This window comes from Harpegnathos saltator, unplaced genomic scaffold (genome assembly GCF_003227715.2).
Source record: "Harpegnathos saltator strain DR-91 unplaced genomic scaffold, Hsal_v8.6 scaffold374, whole genome shotgun sequence".
NCBI classification, from domain to species: Eukaryota; Metazoa; Arthropoda; class Insecta; order Hymenoptera; family Formicidae; genus Harpegnathos; species Harpegnathos saltator.
In genome coordinates, this window is record NW_020230177.1 from 223,960 (window position 1) to 244,478 (window position 20,519).

General features: G+C 48.1%; 1 protein-coding gene across 2 annotated transcripts in view; it reads right to left on the bottom strand.

Moving 5' to 3' along the window:
- Positions 1-20,519, bottom strand: part of Lrch (Leucine-rich-repeats and calponin homology domain protein) — a 51,874-nt gene continuing 31,355 nt past the window's right edge. Inside the window, exons 3-13 of one of the 2 annotated variants that reach the window (XM_025300544.1) lie at positions 19,847-20,079; positions 19,236-19,372; positions 18,262-18,477; positions 17,267-17,428; positions 16,017-16,138; positions 15,611-15,754; positions 14,519-14,925; positions 13,939-14,090; positions 13,716-13,853; positions 13,553-13,630; positions 1-5,397 (exon numbers count right to left, since the gene is read on the bottom strand). In XM_025300544.1, coding sequence (XP_025156329.1) covers positions 5,251-5,397; positions 13,553-13,630; positions 13,716-13,853; positions 13,939-14,090; positions 14,519-14,925; positions 15,611-15,754; positions 16,017-16,138; positions 17,267-17,428; positions 18,262-18,477; positions 19,236-19,372; positions 19,847-20,079 — 1,936 coding nt within the window. In that variant the 3' untranslated portion in view covers positions 1-5,250. Of the gene's footprint in view, positions 5,398-10,647; positions 12,249-13,552; positions 13,631-13,715; positions 13,854-13,938; positions 14,091-14,518; positions 14,926-15,610; positions 15,755-16,016; positions 16,139-17,266; positions 17,429-18,261; positions 18,478-19,235; positions 19,373-19,846; positions 20,080-20,519 lie in introns of those variants that run through there. The other variant, XM_019844228.2, reaches the window with a different exon arrangement.

Below are 20,519 nucleotides of genomic sequence, written 5' to 3' on the forward strand. Positions count from 1 at the left end.
TACGTGATTCTCTTCGATTTATTTCATACGTGGTATTCGTTAATTTTTAATACGTACATTACGTAGTGCGTTTAATAATTCGCCACAGTGGCCGGCCGTTAGAAGCGCCTCGATCGAGCGATAGAAAGTTACGAATGCAGCAGTTTTTTCGTTGTCGATGTCTCCACAGAGACGAGAGAATTTCCGGTCGGTTCTCAACCCTTTCAGGCCTGTTTTACGAACGTAATCGTAAGTATCGTTTGCGTACGCTACAAATACCTAATCCATTAATTTACAAGCGAGAATAATAATTCCGATGTCGCGATGTTCACAGTTGCCAGTTGCTCCACGATTTCGCTACGTAACGAGCGACTTGGCGGGAAAGTGAGTGCTCAAAGGTCGTAAATACGTTATTAAAGACGATAAGAGCGCAGACCTGAAAGGGATCATCAAGGGGCGCGCTAATAATACTGTTCCGCGAGTAATGCGCAGCGAGCGAGGCGCTTCGGAGTCGCGTCGAATTCGGTAACGGCGGCCGTTGCCCCGCGCATTCCGACGAACACAATTAATCTGGGTGAGTAATACAATTCCGCAGTGACACGTCGCTTTACAGATCCCTACGTGCGGCTACGTTCGACGTGAAAGAATTCCGTACGAACCGAAACGGAGGAAAGACGGCGGCGCGCCACTACGCGTGCGGTGTCTCGCAAACGCGCGAATATAATATCTACAACGGTTCGAGGACGAGCCGCGTTGCACATCCTGACGCGAGGTCCTCCCTTCCTCGTGCTTCTGAATGACTCAATGGGTGAACCACGATCGTGGGCGATTTCTACTTCTGTGGTACCTTACAGTAAAGTTTCCCCGGCGCGACGAGATAAATAAACGAAGAAACAAAACGGTCTAAATAATCGTGTGAGTAACAATAATCAATGTAAACGCGAGATAGAGAGAGAGGGAGACAGAGAGACACAGAGATGATGGTTCTTTCCTCTTGTTTTTCTCACGTAGACAATCAATTCCACTTTGCCCGAATTGCGATGTGCGTCTCAGTGGGGTACTTCGGCGGAAAGCAATTTCTTCTTTTTGGTTTCGTTCACTTCGCCACGCGAGTACACGAAGACGCGCGAAGTTACACATACATATTCGTCCGATAGAAGCAGACATGAAGCAGCGGATCGATACGCTTGGTTGCAATACGTTTCTTAAACTCTTTCTTCCTCGATACACCTCGGAACCAAAGTCGATGATTCAACGAGAGAATTTGCTTTTGATTCATTCGCAGAGAAGTCTCCCCCCCCCCCTCCCCGTTGGGTCATCGGCTGTTGTGTTCCACATTGAGAAAAAAAAATTGCGAGCCACTACTTGCGAGTTTGCACGCTAAGCGGTTACGACGACAGCCGAAGTGATGATATACGAGCGATATCCCTCCCACCCCCGACGTTGCAACTGTAACGGAAGATTCAAGAGAAATGTATAAGTATCTTTATTATATTTTTATCTATTAAGTAAGAGTATGAGATAAAGGATCTCTATTTACAGCGTGTACTATTTTTCGGCTTCTGTTACAACAGAAATTACTGAGCAAGCTCATGAACAGTGGCCCGCGATCGTGAGTATATGAAGCAACGTTGACAAGAATAAAAGAAAAAGGAAAGAAACATACGTATGCAAAACCGTTGTGCGAACGAGCACAAAGAATAACGAAGATTATCGAGAATACGTTACGAGACGAATGTGATCAAATCACCTTCCGAATTTGGTAAACGAAACTAAAACCTACAAGGAGAACATGAAAACACCCTACACTTCGTGTACATGCTGTGGCCACGAAGGTGGGCGTCGTTTCAAACGAAAGCTAGCGAGATACCGACGAACGTAAAACAAAACATCACGATGCAGCCGCGCGACAAGCCGGAGCCACGCGACGCGTGTGTTTGATTTCTGCCGTTACTTCGCGGACGAAGATATTCCGAGTAAAATTCGTCCTCGAACGTAAGTGAGAAAACACATGTATCTTTGGCACAATAAATATGAACATTACAGTTATCCGGTGTCGGCCGATACCGCATCGACCTCACCCCTCACCTGACCTCACCTCATCTCACTTTATCTTACCACACTTCCACCTCGGCCAAATTCGCCTCTCCCCCTTTCTGACCACGGCACTTGAGATCTTTTGCGTTCCTCCTCCTCCACGCTGATACGAGAAATCACATTCGGTCGAAATGAAAAGGAGACAAGCGTCGTGTAAAGATACAATGGATAGGTTACAATTAAGGATATTAGACTTAGCACCTAATGGGGTCGTCCGCATCAATCGCGCGCAAATTAACGGCTAACGTTCCAACTACCCTCGCGAGAATCTCGAGGATTCCGATAATGAAGAACGAAGTCGCGGGATCCTATCTTAATCGGCCTAGGAAAAGCAAGAAAACCGTTTCACGCCAATTCGCGTCGTTGACCGTCGAAGTTGCGAAACTAGGAGTCGAGGGTGCGTTGCAACGGCGTTCGCTGGAGCGCGTCTGTAAACTAGCTGAAACAAAAATCGATCAGCCTGAATTTCTACCGAACTGTCTTCTTCTTCGGTATCGTTAGCGTTAATCGACTTACTCTCTCCGTCCTGTTTCATCTGACAGCCAACGTGTAAAAAATTCCGATCAAACATACGTGATTTAATCGCCATTTAATTTTGATTCTTTTCTCGAAAAGTTCGATTCGTCAGGATTAATCGCATGACTGATGTTTCTCAGAGATCTTCCAGAAAGAGAATTTACTTCCTTTGAAAGGGTAAATTTGTTTAACTTAATAATCACGATAATCTATCGTCATCACTAGTCCCCAGCGCCCGTCGATGCAATTCACCCCGGAAATAAAGAAATGCTTGGTAATTCCAGTTCCGACACCTAGGCCTTAACTCGTATCGTCCTGCTAGACCGCTCACTTGACGCTCGCTGGTAACCAGTCGCGGCCCACCGCCGCCGCCGCCGCCGCCGCCGCCGCCATCGTTAGCGGTTATCATCATCGTTGTTACCGGCACCGCGGTAACGTTCACGTTCCTTAGCAATCGCCGGTAGTATTCGAAACTCTATACCTAACTAGTTTACCGTCTGCATATGCAGATATCTACCTACCCTTTGATCTGTTTTACGCGCGATACTTCCTCTTTGGGGGCTAAAGTAAAAGAGGGATAAACAGAATCGCTGGCGCGAATCACACAAATGATGAGTATATCGAGTGTCGGCCCTTCGAGCACGCGCGTTCTTTTTCTTTTTTAACATTTTCTCTTAGATTTGTAATCTTAGATATCCGTGGTATTCGTATCAACGAGATGCACAAGATTAAATGGTGTGAACCATGTAGTGTGTGGGTTAAATAATCTCACTGTGTGTGTAAATAATCTCTCTCTGTGGATGTAAATAATCTCACAATTTATCGCGAACAGCGCGAGAGATCGTGTAATTCGTCGTCGAATTTTTAAACAATTTCAAACAATTTGTAGCTGTTATCCGTGCTGTAAAGTTCGATTATTTAGCCAATGCCAATTAAACAGTTTTTATCGTTAGCATGTCTTTACCACGACTGTTTTACCAAAAAATTTAACGGGTTCGAAAGATCGTTGTTCTTCGTTCGTGTAAATTTTGATGAAGTACGAGAGGTATCGCCCCGACGAACGAGATTTACTCCCCCCTACCCTCCCCCTCGCACCTTTCTCTCTCGCAAGGGCTCCGACAGTTCGATACACGGAAGAAAAACGTCGAAGAAACGTCGAACGTTTTGGAAATGAATCCGTTTACACGTATATTATTCCCGTCTAAGGCGTGTGACGTTCGATGAAGCGACCGAAATCGAAATGATCGTGCGACGGGATACGTCTTTGGGATGCTCGTGCTTACGAGTTGCCACAGCTTAGTCTACTAACTGAGCCTTAGCGACGCATGCATGCGAGATATTGGATCACGGATACACAGGACTACACTAATCGAAAGCTCAGATATCTTTCCTTTTGTCAGCCCGAGCTTCGAGGCTGCGCGTCCATCGAAATCTTTCGAAGAGTAACGTGACGTGTATAAGAGACATCTAATCATACTGTATAAAAGTAAAGAACAAATTTCTGTGACACGGAATAATTAATTTTTTTCCAGAGAACCAAAACCATGAAACAGTCCATGCAATATAGAAAATTACGACAAAAAAAAAACATGCGCGTAAGATAATCGTGATTTTTTATTCGAGACCGGACGTTTGATCGCGTTTTATTCAACTTTTTAAAGACAACTCGAAGATAACAATGGACGCACGGCCCGGAAAGCTCCGGCAGGACCTACTCTCAATCTTCCTCATAATTCCGCGTGTCCGTCTATCTGCCTTTACAAAATCCGCGTCCCGCGTCGACGCGCTTGTTCCAGGGACTTGCTCGGAGGACCAGAAGCCGCAACTACGAGCAAAAATAAGCATCATCGTAGATCTGGTCTCGTGTTTCTCGATATAAAATTCGTTACATATCTAATTAAGTGTCATGGTTGACTGCAGTCTATCTCGTTACGTTGTTACAGTGCGCGCGAATCCGCGAGTCGCGCGCTGCTTTTGATAAGAAAGTCTCCGGCCGCTCGGCTCAACCGCGGGTTGCCTCTTGTTCTCGCGTCGCAAGAGAAGGCGAAGATAATACAAAAGTACCGCGTAATTCGACGTTGCGATTTGGCGCTTGCCGATTGTACAGAGCCCCGCAAAGCGCCGCGCGGAAGAACGCGTCGCGGCGACGGAGAGCGACTTATTGTCGGTTCGCGATGGAGAGCAATCACCCCTCGCGGTCGAGACCAGCGAGCCGCTCGCTCGTCCGTCGTATTCTGAAGGATCGTATCCCAGAGCCAGCTTTGAAATACCTCGGACAACGCGCGAAAATTCGCGAAAAGTGCACCTTTCTCTTCCTTTCCCTCTCAGAACCCGGAAGACGTCCCAGAAGACGTCTTCTCAACGTCTCAACGGCCACTCGCGATGTCAGATCGGCGCTTCGTTCGGCCGTCTGACTGACGACGGATGGCTGAGAGATCAACGCGTCTCTCAAACACCGACAGAACAACTTCGACGTTGTACTCCTCCACAATTAGAAGCGTGGCCTCGAGCGCGCGCGCGCGCGCGCGCCTTCTCCTCGCGCCTTCTTTTCTCGTTCCGTCCACCATCGCGCGCGAAATCTCCCCGCGAGGACATTCTCCCGTCGAATTCGCATCTTCTTTCTCCGCTGATCTCTCGAGGAATTTAGATAGTCTGGCGCTAAGCAGGCACATGGGTCGGCATGCTCGAAGATGTCTGCAAGGGCGAGCGTGTCTGGTGGAACCTCAGCAGCTCGGACACCGTGACGGCGACACGCACGACCCCGCGACCTCCCTCTAGGACGTCGCTGGCGCAGCACACGAGATTCTGGAACAGACCAGCAAAAATAGGCGCGGACATTTAATTCTGTTTCCTTTCTCCCTCTCCTTCTCTTCCGCGCGCAGGCCGCAGCCGCTTCCTCGCGCGTCGACAGCAGATGTGCGACACGAGGCGATTTAAGAAAAGGATATTTTATTATAAATGGCGATAGTATTACAATCGTTATGTTATCCATACAATCAACGTTACAGTGTATACCTCAAAAGAGAAAAACAAGGTCGACGATATCGCTGTCGTCCGAGCAGCGAGACAACCAAGGAGGGCGATTTCGGTTTCTCAATTGTTGTGCAATCGACGAAAATAAGGGTAAGAGAGGGGGGGGGTGGAGCGATATTATCAAATATTTAACGTCTCGCCACTGGAACTGTTCTCTCCAATAACGAAGCGTCAGGGATGGCGGACGAGTGTCGTGTGTGTGACGTATTCATAAATAAATTAAACATTAAAAGATACAAAACGAGCAACACACTGCGAGGACTCGTAAACACGGACCGATAGATTTATGCAAATTACGCGCGCAAAGCTTAACAAAGCTGCTCAGCGTGATCGTTGAATGGCGATGCTTCGTGTCGAGTCGGGTCGAGTAGTCGCGTTTTTGTCCAAATTGGGCAGTGTCCCGCTGAATCTGAGAGGAGCTTCCTGAGTATCGGTAAGATTCTTATTAAAAAGAAAACAAAGTGCCACTTCGGCCTATTTATATTATAGTCGATTGTCGTTGCTACATTGTTCATTGTGCGATGCGATATGGCTGAACTCCTGATCACAAGCTGCGGACGCAATTCCACAGTTATCGGCTCACAATCGAATAGCACTGGACAAGCATACCTCCCCGAAAATTATAATTTAATTAATTAATTTAATTAATTATATAAATTATAATTTATATAATTAAATTAATTCCTTGTACAAATTACTAATCGTAAGTTTGTCGAGTCAATAACGTGCATTTACGTGCACACTCTCCTCCTCGTTGCGAGTTTCTTCCTCCAGAAGTTCGAGGAGCCGTTTCAGCAGCCTTTGATACGCTAATAGATGTCTTCAAAGTGATCAATTTGTTAATCACCTATTAATATCTCGATCTCGAAGCAATGTTGCAGCTCATTAAGTTCTACTCGTGGAGTGTAGCGTTAGAAAACCGAACCCGACTCGACCGCGGCAGTACAATTGCGTTGTGTGTGTGTGTGCGTTTTTCCCTTGTCGGATCAGCTGACGCTGAACGACGCTTCAATAAGTCACGAGGGCCGTCTTGGGACGAGTCGATCGTGCTGGGGCTCGCCGATCCTGACCGCTTAGGCTACGCGTATCTATTTAGAAAGGAATTATTGTCTGAGCTCGGTGAGCGGGCACGATCGATCGTGCAGGACGAAGGCGGCGTTTCCGGCGGAGAGACGCCGCGGAATAAATATGTAGACATATATATATAAACGAGTGAGAAGCTCGTCAGAAGCTTACGCGAAACAACAACAAACAAAAGTAGACCAAGCACCAAGTGGATTTATCCAGCCAGCGAATAATTTAATTACGCCTACGCCTACTTACGTATAAAAAAAAAAAACACGAGAACGTAAACAAAAACAAGGAGGGGTAAGGCGGGCAGAGAGAGAGAGAGAGAGAGAGAGAGAGAGAGAGAGAGAAAGAAAGAGAAAGAAGCGAGAGAGAAAGAAAGAGAACGGAGAAACGCGGCGAAAGAAAAGTAGCTTCAACGAGAACTATATATCTGCCTCCATATAATATATCTATCTCTCTCTATATATATATATATATCTGTATATATAAGCTTTTTCGTGTGAGTGTGTACTCCTTACAAAAATTACACAACTATACAAGCTAATGCAACGGAATGATCTCGTATATATACTTGTTCACCCAATCCCTCCCCCTCCACTCACTCATCGTGTCGTGGATATGCATAGTGCGTGATGTAGCCTCCTGCGAAAGCGAAAGCTAATAATGCTGAAGATCCCAGCAGGACGATTCACGGGATCGGCAGAGAGTATTCGATCGCGGCTCGAATTATATCGAGATGCGTCGCGAAATTTTTGCATTTTGCGGAATATAAGCTTTGCCCGCGACGAGACGAGACGAGAGATAATTTCGTAACGATGACTCCACAGCAATCGCTGACTGTCCCGCAGTGATTGCTGATTATCGATGACAGATTACCGATTGGCAACCGATTCGCTCAACGATATCGATAAATGCGTCGAAACGCGCGAAGATCCAGTTGCGGACAGATCACAGCCCGATCGCGATCTCTCGGATCATCATCGTCTGTGGATCGTCATGCCTACGTACAGCCCCGGCGACACAAAGTACATCGATACGCTAAAAAAAAAAGAGAGAGGAGAGAGAGAGAAAGAGAGAGAGAAATTCGAATCCAGTCTTAAGTAATACACGAACTCGGATGCACCGACACCTCGTCCACGAAAGAATTCTAGCGAGATTATAATACTGACATAACGTGGCCGTCGCGACCGTAACGCGCTTGCGTCCGCGGCGTTAAGCACTCGTCGTGATGATCGATGATGATTAAGCGTAATGAGATACTCGAGACGATGACTCACCCGTCGTATGTTCGTTACTCTATACGACGGGCGCGATAGATCCTCTCATTAGACCGAAGCGCGGAAGCTACTAGCGGACGTCTAATCACGTTTGACATCCGGAACGCCCGGTGTAATTTGCCCACCGACGACGATGCGGTTTCGCTCGCAATCGAACCTTGCGATTCAGAGGAATCCTCTTTCTCGTCGTTCGCGCGAAGAAACGGACGCTTCCCTCCTGTTCTACGCGAGTTCTTTGCGGTATCGACTTCGGTACTTGGCGGTCATCACCTTCACGCGCTGTTGTAAATGAAAAAAAGAAAAAAAAAAAGAATCTCCCCATTTTGTACAACCAAGATGAGTAAAAAGAGTCATAAACTTCCCGTGTCGAAGTTCAAGGTACAAAAGTAACGAGTGCTAGAAATCGAGGCGTGAGCTCGCGAGGGACGACTAAGCTGACGGACCAAGCGGGATTAAGTAAACGAACGTGACGGCCGCGAACGAGCGATTCCGCCCGCCGTGAATCGCTGCGAGCGAAACACGCCGGGGAGCCGTTACTATCGCGGCGGAACGTTGTGGCGAGAATGCGCGAGGCAGAAATGAAAGAGAAGAAGAACAAAGGAAAATGGGAAAGAAACAACTCTGTGACTAGAAAACGGCTTACACAACTAACGATACTATTACCGTAGACTAGAAAGTGCAAGACACTCGACTGCGAAACGAAAACGCGGACAACGGCCACGGACGTGAAGCGCGCGCGCGCGCGCTTCTCACAGCGGCACAAAGGTCGTAGCAAGACCGAGGCCGAGGTGGAGTGCGCGAAGAATCATGGAAGAGATGCGGGACTCGCCTAGCTTTCGCGACCCCTTAAAAAGATACACTGGCATACACTGGCATATGTATTGATACGATGTAGCGACGCGTGTCGACTTGACCGACGTTACGCTCTCGTATAAATATATATACATATATATATATATGTTTTTACGATGGCGAAGTGCGGTCGATGGGCGTCACGGCCCTCGTTTCAAGATACGTCCGCTGCGCCCCGCTTCGTACGAAATAGCCGTACGAGAAAAGGACCCTACGTATCTCTCTACGTCGCTCGCTCTCTAAAAAATTCCGCTTGTGCGCTCTCGAGTCGGCTCGAGTGATTCGTCGTGACGAACGGGTTGTTACACACTTGACACTAGGAAAGCTTCTCCCGACCACGCGGTGCCTGTCGGAGAAACGGCCAGGGACAACGAGGTTCCGACGTGCTCGAGAAGACGCTGGGACTTTTGGCACTCTGTGTCTGTGTCGGGTAAGTACTGGCGGTTGACGTCGGAGACCGGAGAGTCTCTCCCTTTCTCTGGGGACTGAATGGCTATGTGCGATCTAACAAAGGATTCCGTTCCTGCCGATTCTGCCTCATTGGAAACGCCCGTGGCCCTTTCTCCGACAGAGATCTCGTCCCACTTGCAAATCTACGGAGCGTTCTCTTAAACGTTACGATATAAGTTACATGATTGTATATATTATAGACGATATACATGCCCTCTCTACTTGTTCTCTTGTCGTGTCTTTATGAAAATAAATTGGCAGGTAGCAGGCACCGTGTCTCTACCGTCGTGTAGCGTAGTTTGCGGTTACTTTGATCTCGAGGGTCCGCGCCTCGGTACCACAACATTTCAATAGAGCTGCCTCTGTTACTCGACAGAGTGAGAGAAGCAGTAAGTGTACCAGGGATCGAAACCTGGATGATGATTTTAGAGGATAGTTAAAAGATTTCAGATCAGGTAATGTTTTACAGGTTCACGCATGCACGCACGCACATACAAACATTCGTACACAGACAGGCTCTTGTCCATTCGTTACGGTAAATTGGCGAGAGATTCAAGGTAAAGGTGATCCTACGCTCGGAGATGAAGCAAATATCGGGATCGAGCGAAATGAATGTCGAGATTAAAGTAACTTCAATCCAAGGTACGATATCCTAGACTACGATCGAATTGCTTGGCCGGTGAATCAATCGGAGCAATGCTCTGTTACTTTGTTTCCTTCCTCCCCCTCCCCGAAATGAAAACACTATTCTGCGCGCCGGATGAATTGACAAAAGAAAACGGACAGATCGGTCGAAACTTACGAAATTACGAGCGAGGGAAGTGACGTAAACTTATGGACGAACGAATACAATTATAATCACGATATAAACACTTCCACAACGATCAAAAACACCCCCGTTAAGTCGTCCTAATTACCAAAATAGAAGATCCTCCAACTAAAAGAGATTACCTAGCACCTTTGTTTCACTTTTTTTTTTTTGTTGAATCCTGTAGTACTCGCAGGCTACCTATCACAGACCCACCAATCCTGAAAGAGCCGTAGGCGGTTCATTTGGTCGAATCCTAAAAAAATACTACCGTCGAAGGCATCGAACAGCTTATTTCTTCCGTTCGCTCTTTCTTCTCTTCCTGAGGGACTACTACCGCGAACCCAAGGCGTATGTTAGAGACGCAGAGAATAATGTCGCAATACCGGCTAAGACTTCCGGTCTGGAATTCTGAGGCTTTTCATCGTATATAGAAGGCAATGGATTACTTTCCGAGAGTTCGGACAGCTAAGTGGGATTATTATACGACTTATATACGATTCTTGAACGAGTATTGCACACTAGCTCTTGATTTCGACATCACCATTCTATCCTTTTCTTTCTTTTTTTTTTCTTTTTTCTTCTTATCAAAATATCATCTCGCCGGCTTCGTTTCAAGCCGACGATAACCACCTTTTGTCCCAGCACAAATGGCGAGCAAAATTAATCAGTTCGTTCGGTAAAGTACGTTCCACGGAGAGACAACCAAATGCGTGATATGCGAGAGCGCCTTCGGCTTTGATTGCGCTCTTTGATTTTTTTCTCTTCTTTTAACGTTAAGCTCGCCGGCAAGCGAGGAGGAGAAACCAACGAGAACGAGAAATAAAAGTTTCTCGCTCGAGAAGATCGCGCTTTCGAGCGGCCGGCATTGTTTCTTGGACATTACTGTCTCGTTGATATTAGCTGCGTGCAAACTGGTACACTCGCGTCGTCGATGAAAAGAAAGGAGGCCTTTCCTTTCCGAAGATAAGAAAACATAAACTTATGTAACATCTAGCGATTTTCTACGTATATAGACGACTGAACGTTTTGTCAAGCTGCCTGTCGACACTTAAGAACTATCCTCGAAAATTCTCCGCCAGCCGCGAGATCTCCCGCCCGTGTTACTCCATCGGGCGTGGGAACCCGCGGGACGGAGGTCGAAAAAAGCGAACAACCCTGTTAAAACTGCCATCGTGAGATAAATCGATTCTCAAAAGAAGGATAGACAGAGAGAGAGAGAGAGAGAGAGAGATATAAGTACTCCCCATCCCGAAGTCGAGGACTATGCGGCGATCTGTATGCGCACGGTCGAAGATATGTTCTGGAACTTTTTAAAGCGCCCAGACGCGCGGCGACGGGGCCGTCTGTTTGATTTGTACGCTCCAAAAGACACTTTAAAAAATCGCAGAATACTTCGACGTCGACGATGTCCTCGGCCGTACAGACGTACGGAAGAAAAGAACGTCTGGCCCGATTATTAAACGTTAAAGTGTGCGTTTGGTTTTCTTCCGTTTCAAGCGGATCCCCGCTTCATAAACTCGCCACTCGGGAATCCTCGACGTCGAAGGCGCATTCAATTCCATCACGCGACACTTTGCTCGAACTATCGACGAACGAAAGTACAAGCAGAATTGACGGAAATTAACCGTGAGAGTACCGCCTTACCAAACCGCGTGAATAAACAAACGTCAAAAGTGTCGTCGCGTGTTCTTGCGAGAACTCGTGACGGCGATTCTCAGAGTCGTACTGGGAAAGAATTCCCGATGTTCTTCCGGCGAAGGATCTCTCGGCAGACTCTAAGAATCGTCGCCGATGTGTCTCGAGAGACGTGGTTTCCGTCTCGGCGCTTTCTTTCCTCCCCTCGTGTGTTAGCTCCCACCGTTCCAGCAATCGCGTTTCTCGCGCGCCTTGCCGCTCTCTTCCCATGATCCTCGTGATCGTTTCTAATCGGGAATCGGGAAGAGATAGAGCAGTACCAGGGTGGATAGGAATGTCGCAAAAAGCATCGCGGACAGAACGCGGTCCTGAATCGTACGGGGTGAACCTGCGGCCGGCTCTTCGGTACCACTCTCCCCCTCATCGCGAGCAAGGAGAAGAGCGGTGACGAGACGCGCCAGATCCTCGAGCCCATACGTGTCCATGTAACCCACATCCATGATTGAGTCCGCGTCCAATAACACCTCCTGCAACACCAACAACGATACTACTCAGTCCCAGTTTCTACGTTTTACCGCACTGCGAGATATCATTTTACGTAAACGCATATTTCTCTCTTTGAAGAAGGCCCTACTTTTTTTCTTATCGCATCAATGAGAACAAAGCGTTCCTCGGGGGATAGTCACCCTGCCACACCCCATCACCGTGTCGCGCGAGCAATCCCGTTCGTCACCGCGAGAAAACTTTTGACGGAGCTCTTATTACTGCTCCGTCACGTTTCTGATCTTTAGAAATTCCTCGAGATCGATTGTGCGACCGATTTGTCCCTCCAATTACATCAAGAATTCTGTCGAGGAAGCACTCGAAGGATGCCAAAGGGAGAAGTAGTTAAGGACATGACGATAATGTTACATTTTGTCTCGTACGACTGGTGAGAACTAGTCGGATCGTTTGTACAGTTCAAAGGAGTTGGTTAGTCCGTGGATGTTAATCGATGAGACAACCGGATAACGGCGGATGAAGGGCGAGAGGCAAAAGGTACAGGCTGTTCCCCGAAGAAGCGACACAAAAGCGAGACTGGATTCTAGGCGCATGCAACTAAAGCTTCTTCACATATCCCCGCTAACTTTTTTTCCGTTCTCCTTCCCCTCGTCTGGTACTCGCGATCGTATTCGCCCGTCTTCACATCTCGTATGCTCTCAACAACGATTTATACGCTCGATCGAGAGATCGAGGGACTACAAATCGGGGACTGACTAGTAGTTGCTGGAAGTGTCATCGAGAAATGGCGGCCAAGTCGCCGAAGCCGTTAGTCACGACGTACACAGATGTTCGGTTACGAATAATGTGCGACCATTTTTTCTCTCTGTCCGAGATTGTTCACCAAGCAGGTTCGGTAAGTCTGCTCTTAACAAGAGGACACTCCACGGAAGCGTTCTCAATTCGTGCTTCGCGAAGAGCGAGTTTCCGCACAGTATCACACTCGGCTCTCGACGAAACACACGCCGCAGACGCAGCGTGACTCAGATTTTTACGCATTGTACTGCCATAGCATCGTGATATATTCTCGTCACATCGCCATTCGTTCAAGAAGAAAATCACGTTGAATCGGTTCTTTTTGACTTAGGAAGCATCAAATGTATTTTCAACGTTGCACGGACGACAGAATGTTTCATGCATATTGTGTGTGTGTGTGTGTGTGTGTGTGTGTGTGTGTGTGTGTATGTGTGTATGTATGCGCGCGCGCATGTTTATACGTATAATATGTACCTTATGAGCGAAAGAGAAGCGCAAACCTCGAAACTAATTAACGAGTTTGACGACGTCTTACCTCATCGACGCCGATCTTCCGGCATGCTTCGAGAAAGTTGTCGACGTTACGTCTGCATCGCGCCATAGTTAGCTTAGGCTGCAAAAGAACACACGTCGACACGTCAGTACAACGCTTCTCGCTGGGACGCACTACGAAAATGGACAAACGAAAAAGCACTCACTACAGCGGGAGAAGGAACATGTATACTGGCGACCGACCGCGGTCTCACGTGGTTGGCCAAGTGGCAGAGCACCACGCCGTCCGTTAACGCCGGTGCGAGGTCCTCCGGCAGTGCCATCTTCAATCTTGTCTCTATGTGCTGAAAGAGACGAGCGCGATCAACTCCCGACTTTCCTTCATTTCTTGCACGATTCACACGGCTCGTCGTTCCCATCGATACTTACGTTTCTCAGCTGATCGATGAGATCAGCCTCTTCTTTGGCACGCTCGAATTCTCTCCTCATGGTGAAGGAATACTTCTCGGGCAGGTTGCTGTTCCACGTGACGGATCGCGGCGACTTTGGGCTGCCGCCGTTTCTGCTCGGGCTCTTGTTGCCTGACAAACGTATACATACTATGAATATATTGTGTAATCGAGTCTTCCTGTTCCGCGTGGGACGTATAAGAGAAACTCTTCTCATGGAGTGGAGAGATTCTCTTATACATCGGCAGTAAGTGCGGCGTTGCGCCCAAAAGTGAATCCGTGTGATCAGTCGATATCAAAAAGAATATTGCCTCGAGATATAAATTCAATCCCAATTTCATTAGCAAAAACGAACTCGAAGAAAAAAAAAAGCGGATCTTCTTAAGGAGACCACGATGGGGAATCTCATTTCTTTGTAGCACGTAATAAAAATAACCACCTTTTTATTAACTAAGGAATCGACAAAAAATGACACTCCAGAAACTTGTACGCCTCGACAGCAATATTCCTCCGAGACGCGACCTAATTGCGCATCTTTACTCGTCCCGGATGAGCGTTACCTTCCACGTAGCCAACAGCGGTCTTCACCAGCCTGGGCGCGTGCGCCGGGCTCGCGTTCGTCGACAGGATGCTGCTGGAGGTTTTGATGGGCGAGCTGGGCTTCTTGTACGGTTGATCGAGATACTTTCCGTTTTTGTTGTTGTACTCGCTGTTACTGCCGTTGATGATCGGTGTATTCTGATAGTTGATCCGCGACGGGGTGACCTTCTGCACCGGCCTCTTCATCAGCGCGTTCTCCTCGTTGAAGATCTGCTTGCCGGTGAGAGCGATGCCCTCCTTGTTGCTGCCCGAATCGGTCTCGTTGTTCTGCGACTCGTTGCCCGGGGGTGTCACCACCTGCTCGCGAGGTCTGTACACGCTCGGGCCTTCGTTGGCCCGCTGCTGCTTCAGAGCCTCTTTGTACTCCCTGAGAATCCAGTCGATAAAACTTGTAATTTCCGAGCGTGCGACGTCACTTTGTACACGACAACATGACGTGATCAATTTTCAAGACTATATCTCGTGGTCTTTGCGAGTATGAATGATGAGTAAAGCAATTATGACATGTATCTGCAAATGTGGCATATGCAAAAAATATCGAAAGCGGTGAAGGATACAAAATGATTGATGTTGAAAGCTCTCTTCCGTCGTGACATGTAGACTCGCGAATCAATACTCGGATCCTCCAACTTTTAAACTTTCTCAGAAAGTTGAGAGTCGAGAAGTCTGAACAATTCTTTCCCGAAAGACGACTACATCCCGCTGTTAATGTTAGTCTCTCAAGAAAACGACGACTACTCACAACGCCACTCTTGCGTCTCTACGTGTAAACACAATGTACGTTTTCTTAAACTTGATACTGCAATCGCCTCGAGAAGCCAATCGCTTGGGCTCTGGAGACGATTAACACAGCACTATTCAGCAGCATCGCTGGGGCGACAGCGATCCCCGGCGCGTAACGTCGCCGTGACGCTGCCGAAGCGCGTTCGCCGGAGGATTCAGGTGCGGCTTGGATGAACAAACAACGTGGGTAACGCAAACGCGGCGAGACGTGAGACAAACTCAGGGGAGACGAGAACTCTCGTCGGTCACACGGCGCAAAGCGGAGTTACCTGTACGTCTGTATGTGATTCAACGGCCTCTTATCGTCTCCATTCACCAGCGTGACGAGATTCGCCGCGGGAGTCTGTAGTGGGTGTACCGCTTGCGCGGACGATATCTGCTGCGACTGATTCAGATGTGTGGACTCCAGATGGCTGTAAAAAAAGGATTGCCAGCCACGATAATGCACATGCACGCATGCAAATGTACGTATAGGTGTTACGTATGTATGTGTGTATGTATATTTTCCGCACCACAGTGTGAGTGATAATCCGTATCACAATATCAATGGAAAAACATCGAGGGGACGCGTTCGTTCATTCGTAAGTTCGTACGTTTATTTCGAGGGAAAGCGCACAACCCGACGGGTGATTGACCCACCCGAGCTCGTCGTAGACGAGCGGCTTCGTCACTCACCCCGGCGGTGTAATCGATGTGTGATGAAGGCCAGAGATCATCGGTCTTCTTATGTCCGCTCCGTTCTCCGAGGCGCTCCTCTCCAGTCTCCTCTTTTCCAGCTGATCGTGCAGTATCATCGCCTGCAAAAGTGAGCGTTTCGCGTGAACTCGTGAACTTTGGTCTTTAGGATTTTCGCCGGATACTTGACTGTCGTAAAAAAAACATTTCACTTTAATCTAGTTCTAAAATCTGGCTTAATTTCAAGCACTAAACTTCGACTTAAAATTAAATTATATTTGTAAAAGCTGATCGTTTCCTTTGAAAATGTAAGTTACACCCGAGATAACGATGTATATACTCGACACGTTCCTAAATCGCAAGAATGTTTTGTTATTTCTCTGAAATTTAATTTGCATGGAAAAGATATTCTTGTCGATGACGAATCGACCTGTGCAGCTCTGCGAGTAACAAGATGGTAAAATCGCGGCGAGACTTCACGGGTTCACGCTGATATGCGCAGCTGTCGGCGCGTCGGTGCCGATGCGTCGCGTATTCATAATTTGGAAACATCGTTAACATGATGTTTCATTGGGTCAAGGCCTTAACGAGATTTGAGCGACAGCCAACGACGACTCGCCGTGGCTCGCGACTTGAAATCTATTCGACAGCTAAATATAGCGACCGTGTCATACCGTGGTGTTTAGACTCCGCGGTACGTTTCAAAGCTTGATTTGTTTGCTCCAGATCGAGCTCTAAAAACCACGAATTCGCGCGAAAAACGCTTGACAATAGTTCACGGAATTTATCTCCCCGCAATTGTTAATCCGAATCCACGTCTATCCTACGTTTTGTCTCTCTGTGCACAGCGGAGCTCGTCAAACCTTCTCTCCAAACTACTCTCACGAAAATTCAATCGCGCAAACGTGCCGGGGCTTAAAGGCTTAGTAATCGACTTTTTCATTCCCGCGCGACCTGCCGAGCGTCTACCTCTTTGTTAAGCCTACGGCATTAGCTGCTACGGCAGGGCTTTTAAATCTGACAAAAACGCGGTGAATCTCTGTTCACATGGAAAACGTGACCAACGGGGCAAATTACACACGCCGATGAGAGAGGGAATTAAAACGAAAACGAACGCCTCGTTATTCCCGAAGAGCTCGATCTCTACCGTCTCATCTTTCATTCTCTCTTCCTCCTGTGTGCCACGAAACGATCGGAATGTCGATTGCCGGCGAAGATTTTCCTCAGCGAAGTGTTACGTATCGGCCTACCTTGCCCAACTCATCCTCCAGGGACGTGTGCTCCCCGGGTGAAATCGTGCTGGGTGTCGACGTGCCGCTGCAGGATCCGTTCACGCCTACCTCGTGCGGCAGCGTTATCGAGAGCGGTGAACATTCCTGCCGCCACAAGCCGCGAACCTCGCCGTCGTGCACCTGCGCGCAAACGATGGCCAACAGGAGGCATATATAGAACCGCGACTGGCGACTGCGTCTCGCATATATATTCGCAATCATTTTATTCGTGCACTTTTTTCTCGTACAGTCATCATCATTGATTATTATTGCTATTATTATTATTATTAGAAGATCAAATGCGAGAGAGAACGCTCGTGCTTCGTTACTCCGAGACAATGGGCGTTTTTCTTCGTACAGAAATTTGCAGAGAATTCGTACATAAAAAACATATGTACACACTCGACGACTCTCAAGGAGATTCCGAATACCAACCATACGAGCGAAAACGAAGCGACGAAGAAGCTCCGTGGCAATATATGTACAGCGTATGTCCCGAGGAAGGACGCTCAGCTAAAGCATTTTCTACGTTTCCGTGCAAATACTCTACCGTCTCCCATATTCCTTCATGTATATATTATCCCTTATAAATACACCGAGATAATAAATATTTCAGCCATATATATATATATATATATATGTGTGCGTAAGCACAAACAACAAACGCTAACAATCTCTTCCTTCATTTCCAGCGCTTCCTCCGGCACTTTCCATTTTCCTCTCCGCCACCTTCTCTTTTCCCACGGTAGGTCCGATATGTAAAACTCTTTCGAAGCTCCCTCCGGAAATGAAAGAAGAAGTAGAGGCGTTCGCGCGCTACGACTCATTCGCACGGGCTATATCTACACTTTGGACTCGGATCAGAGGCTCGCGGATGGCTCGCCGAGCAGCCTAGCGAGGAGGTAGCTGTAGAGCAAGTGCAAGAGATGGAGCGATAGCGGTAAGGCCAGGAGAGCGACGACGGCGAAACTAACCGCGCTATGGATTTCTTGGGACCAACGCTTGTCGACGCCGTCGCTGGTGCTGTAGCCGCTGTCGACGTTGTGACGTCGGTGGGGCCTCGTGTCCAGCGTCGCGTGACCCCTCGTATCCAGAGGCGTCCGCCTGGCCCGACCGCCTCTGGCCCTCTCGTGCTTCGCAGCCTGCCTCTCCAAGTACTTGAAGATGTGCGTTCGCCCGCGAATGCATAGCTGAAATCACCGGCAGAGAGGGGGAGCTTAGGGCACGACCTTCGCTAATGCGTCGGAGTGATCGATAGTGTGGTCTCCCCGCTTCGAGACCGATTCTCCTCCTCGACGACGAAACGAAACGAACCCGCCGAGCGGTGACCCCGAGGCTGCGTCACCGGCAACTTTGAAGCGTTCGACGACAGGTAGGACAAGTCCGCGACTCTCTTCATTTATATGCGTTCACGCCCGCGTCCTTGTGCAAGTCATGCGAGCCGACACCGTATAATCAGAATTTTATTTGTTAATAATAAAAAATCTCGCGGAAATTAACGCGGAATACCGGTCCAAAGTGTTCGCGAGAGTATAACTGAGAAGCAAAGAAACGCGAATATCATGTTCCTTTGTTCTCCTGTAGTCAGCGATACGCAGACATTGTTTCTATATTCGACGTTTCCATATATCCATCGGCGCGGCGACGCAGCGGCGTCGAACGTCTTCGAGCGGCGAGTTATCGATTCGAGGGTTCGATAAAGTATAAAGTTACGAAGCGAAAGGCACCGGACTCTCGCGCAATCAATTCCGTAGGACGTAGGAGGACTGCGCATAAAGGAAACGAGACGGCCATCGACGGATGGAGTAATATCACGTACTAACACGGCGCTTATTAAAATCCGCCGGACCGGCAAAGCGTAGGAGAGCGTGTGTTAATGGCGGAAAAGGCGGATGTGCGAACTTATCAGTTGAAAGGGGCGAATCGATGCTGCTAAGGATATGCTCACCGAGGCAGGCGGCGAGGTCAGCGGATTGTCGGACAGTCTGAAATCCACCAGGCTCTTCATCTTCCTCATCTCATTTGGAAGCACAGATATTCGATTGCCGCTAATATCCAGCTTCACGAGCCTCAGGTACGTCAGTTCTGTGCAAAAATGCGACAACACTTTTCTCAACAATCCGACCCGAGAGCATCTCTCTCTCTCTCGCTTCTGACGCGCCTCCACGCGCTTGCCTCTCCTTCGTGGACATTGATATTCGAAATGTTCCCTCGCGAATCTCACGCTCTTTACCGACTTGCTCGTATTATGCGAAATATGCACGCGGCCGACTTTCTTGGAACTTACTCGCTTGAAGTTACTCTTAAGTAGTGAACAGGTTTTTCGCGAGAAAGAAGGAGACCCAAAGCGACATCTCCCCGTGCAGATCAATCGCGAACCGACACGCGGTCAGAGAGAGAGAGAGAGAGAGAGAGAGAGAGAGAGAGAGAGAGAGAGAGAGAGAGAGAGAGAGAGAGAGAGAGAGAGAGAAAGAGAGAGAAAGAGAGAGAGAGAGAAACCCCGTGAGATCGTGATATTTATCTACACGTCTGTCGGTCGCATTAAGAAGACGGCTCTACCTATAGGCAGGTGCACCAGCAAGTTGCTCCTCAGGTCTAGAGACCGGAGCTGCGCAAGGTCGCCCATTCGTGGTGGAAGGTTCGTGATTTCGTTGCAACCTGCGTCCAGTTCTGCCAATGCTGTCATCCTGCCCAGCTCGTCCGGCAGAGATGCTAATCTGTTGTGCGCGACTAGCAAGGTCTGAAGGGGTAGCCTGCATATCTCCCGAGGTAGCGACGTCAATTGGTTTCGACTGCGGATCACAAGATATTATCGTCTTTAAACGCACCGCGTTTCCCGAGGATCCATTCATCCCGTTTAAATGAGTAGCTTAAAACCAGAGTGCTCGATGAATTAATAACGCATCGAGCGACAGCAAATGATGCAAGTGTCGCGATTGTTACAACATGAACTAAATTTTCGAAACACACTTTGCGCCCAACATCAAACTTAATCTTTCTCTGAAACAAACACGAGCTTGTCCAAGCGCGGACTTTCGATCGCTTTTCGATTACTGTTCATTTTTCTTTCAAGATACTGTTCTGTTTTATTTAGAGGTTTAGATTTTCAATTGCGGACTGTGTAGAGCAGCGTGCGTCCTTCTAACATGACGTGCAGTGTTATCGCTGCTATTATATGCGCCACAATGTACAGGACGTGGATATGCATGATTGTGATATTATATCACCTATG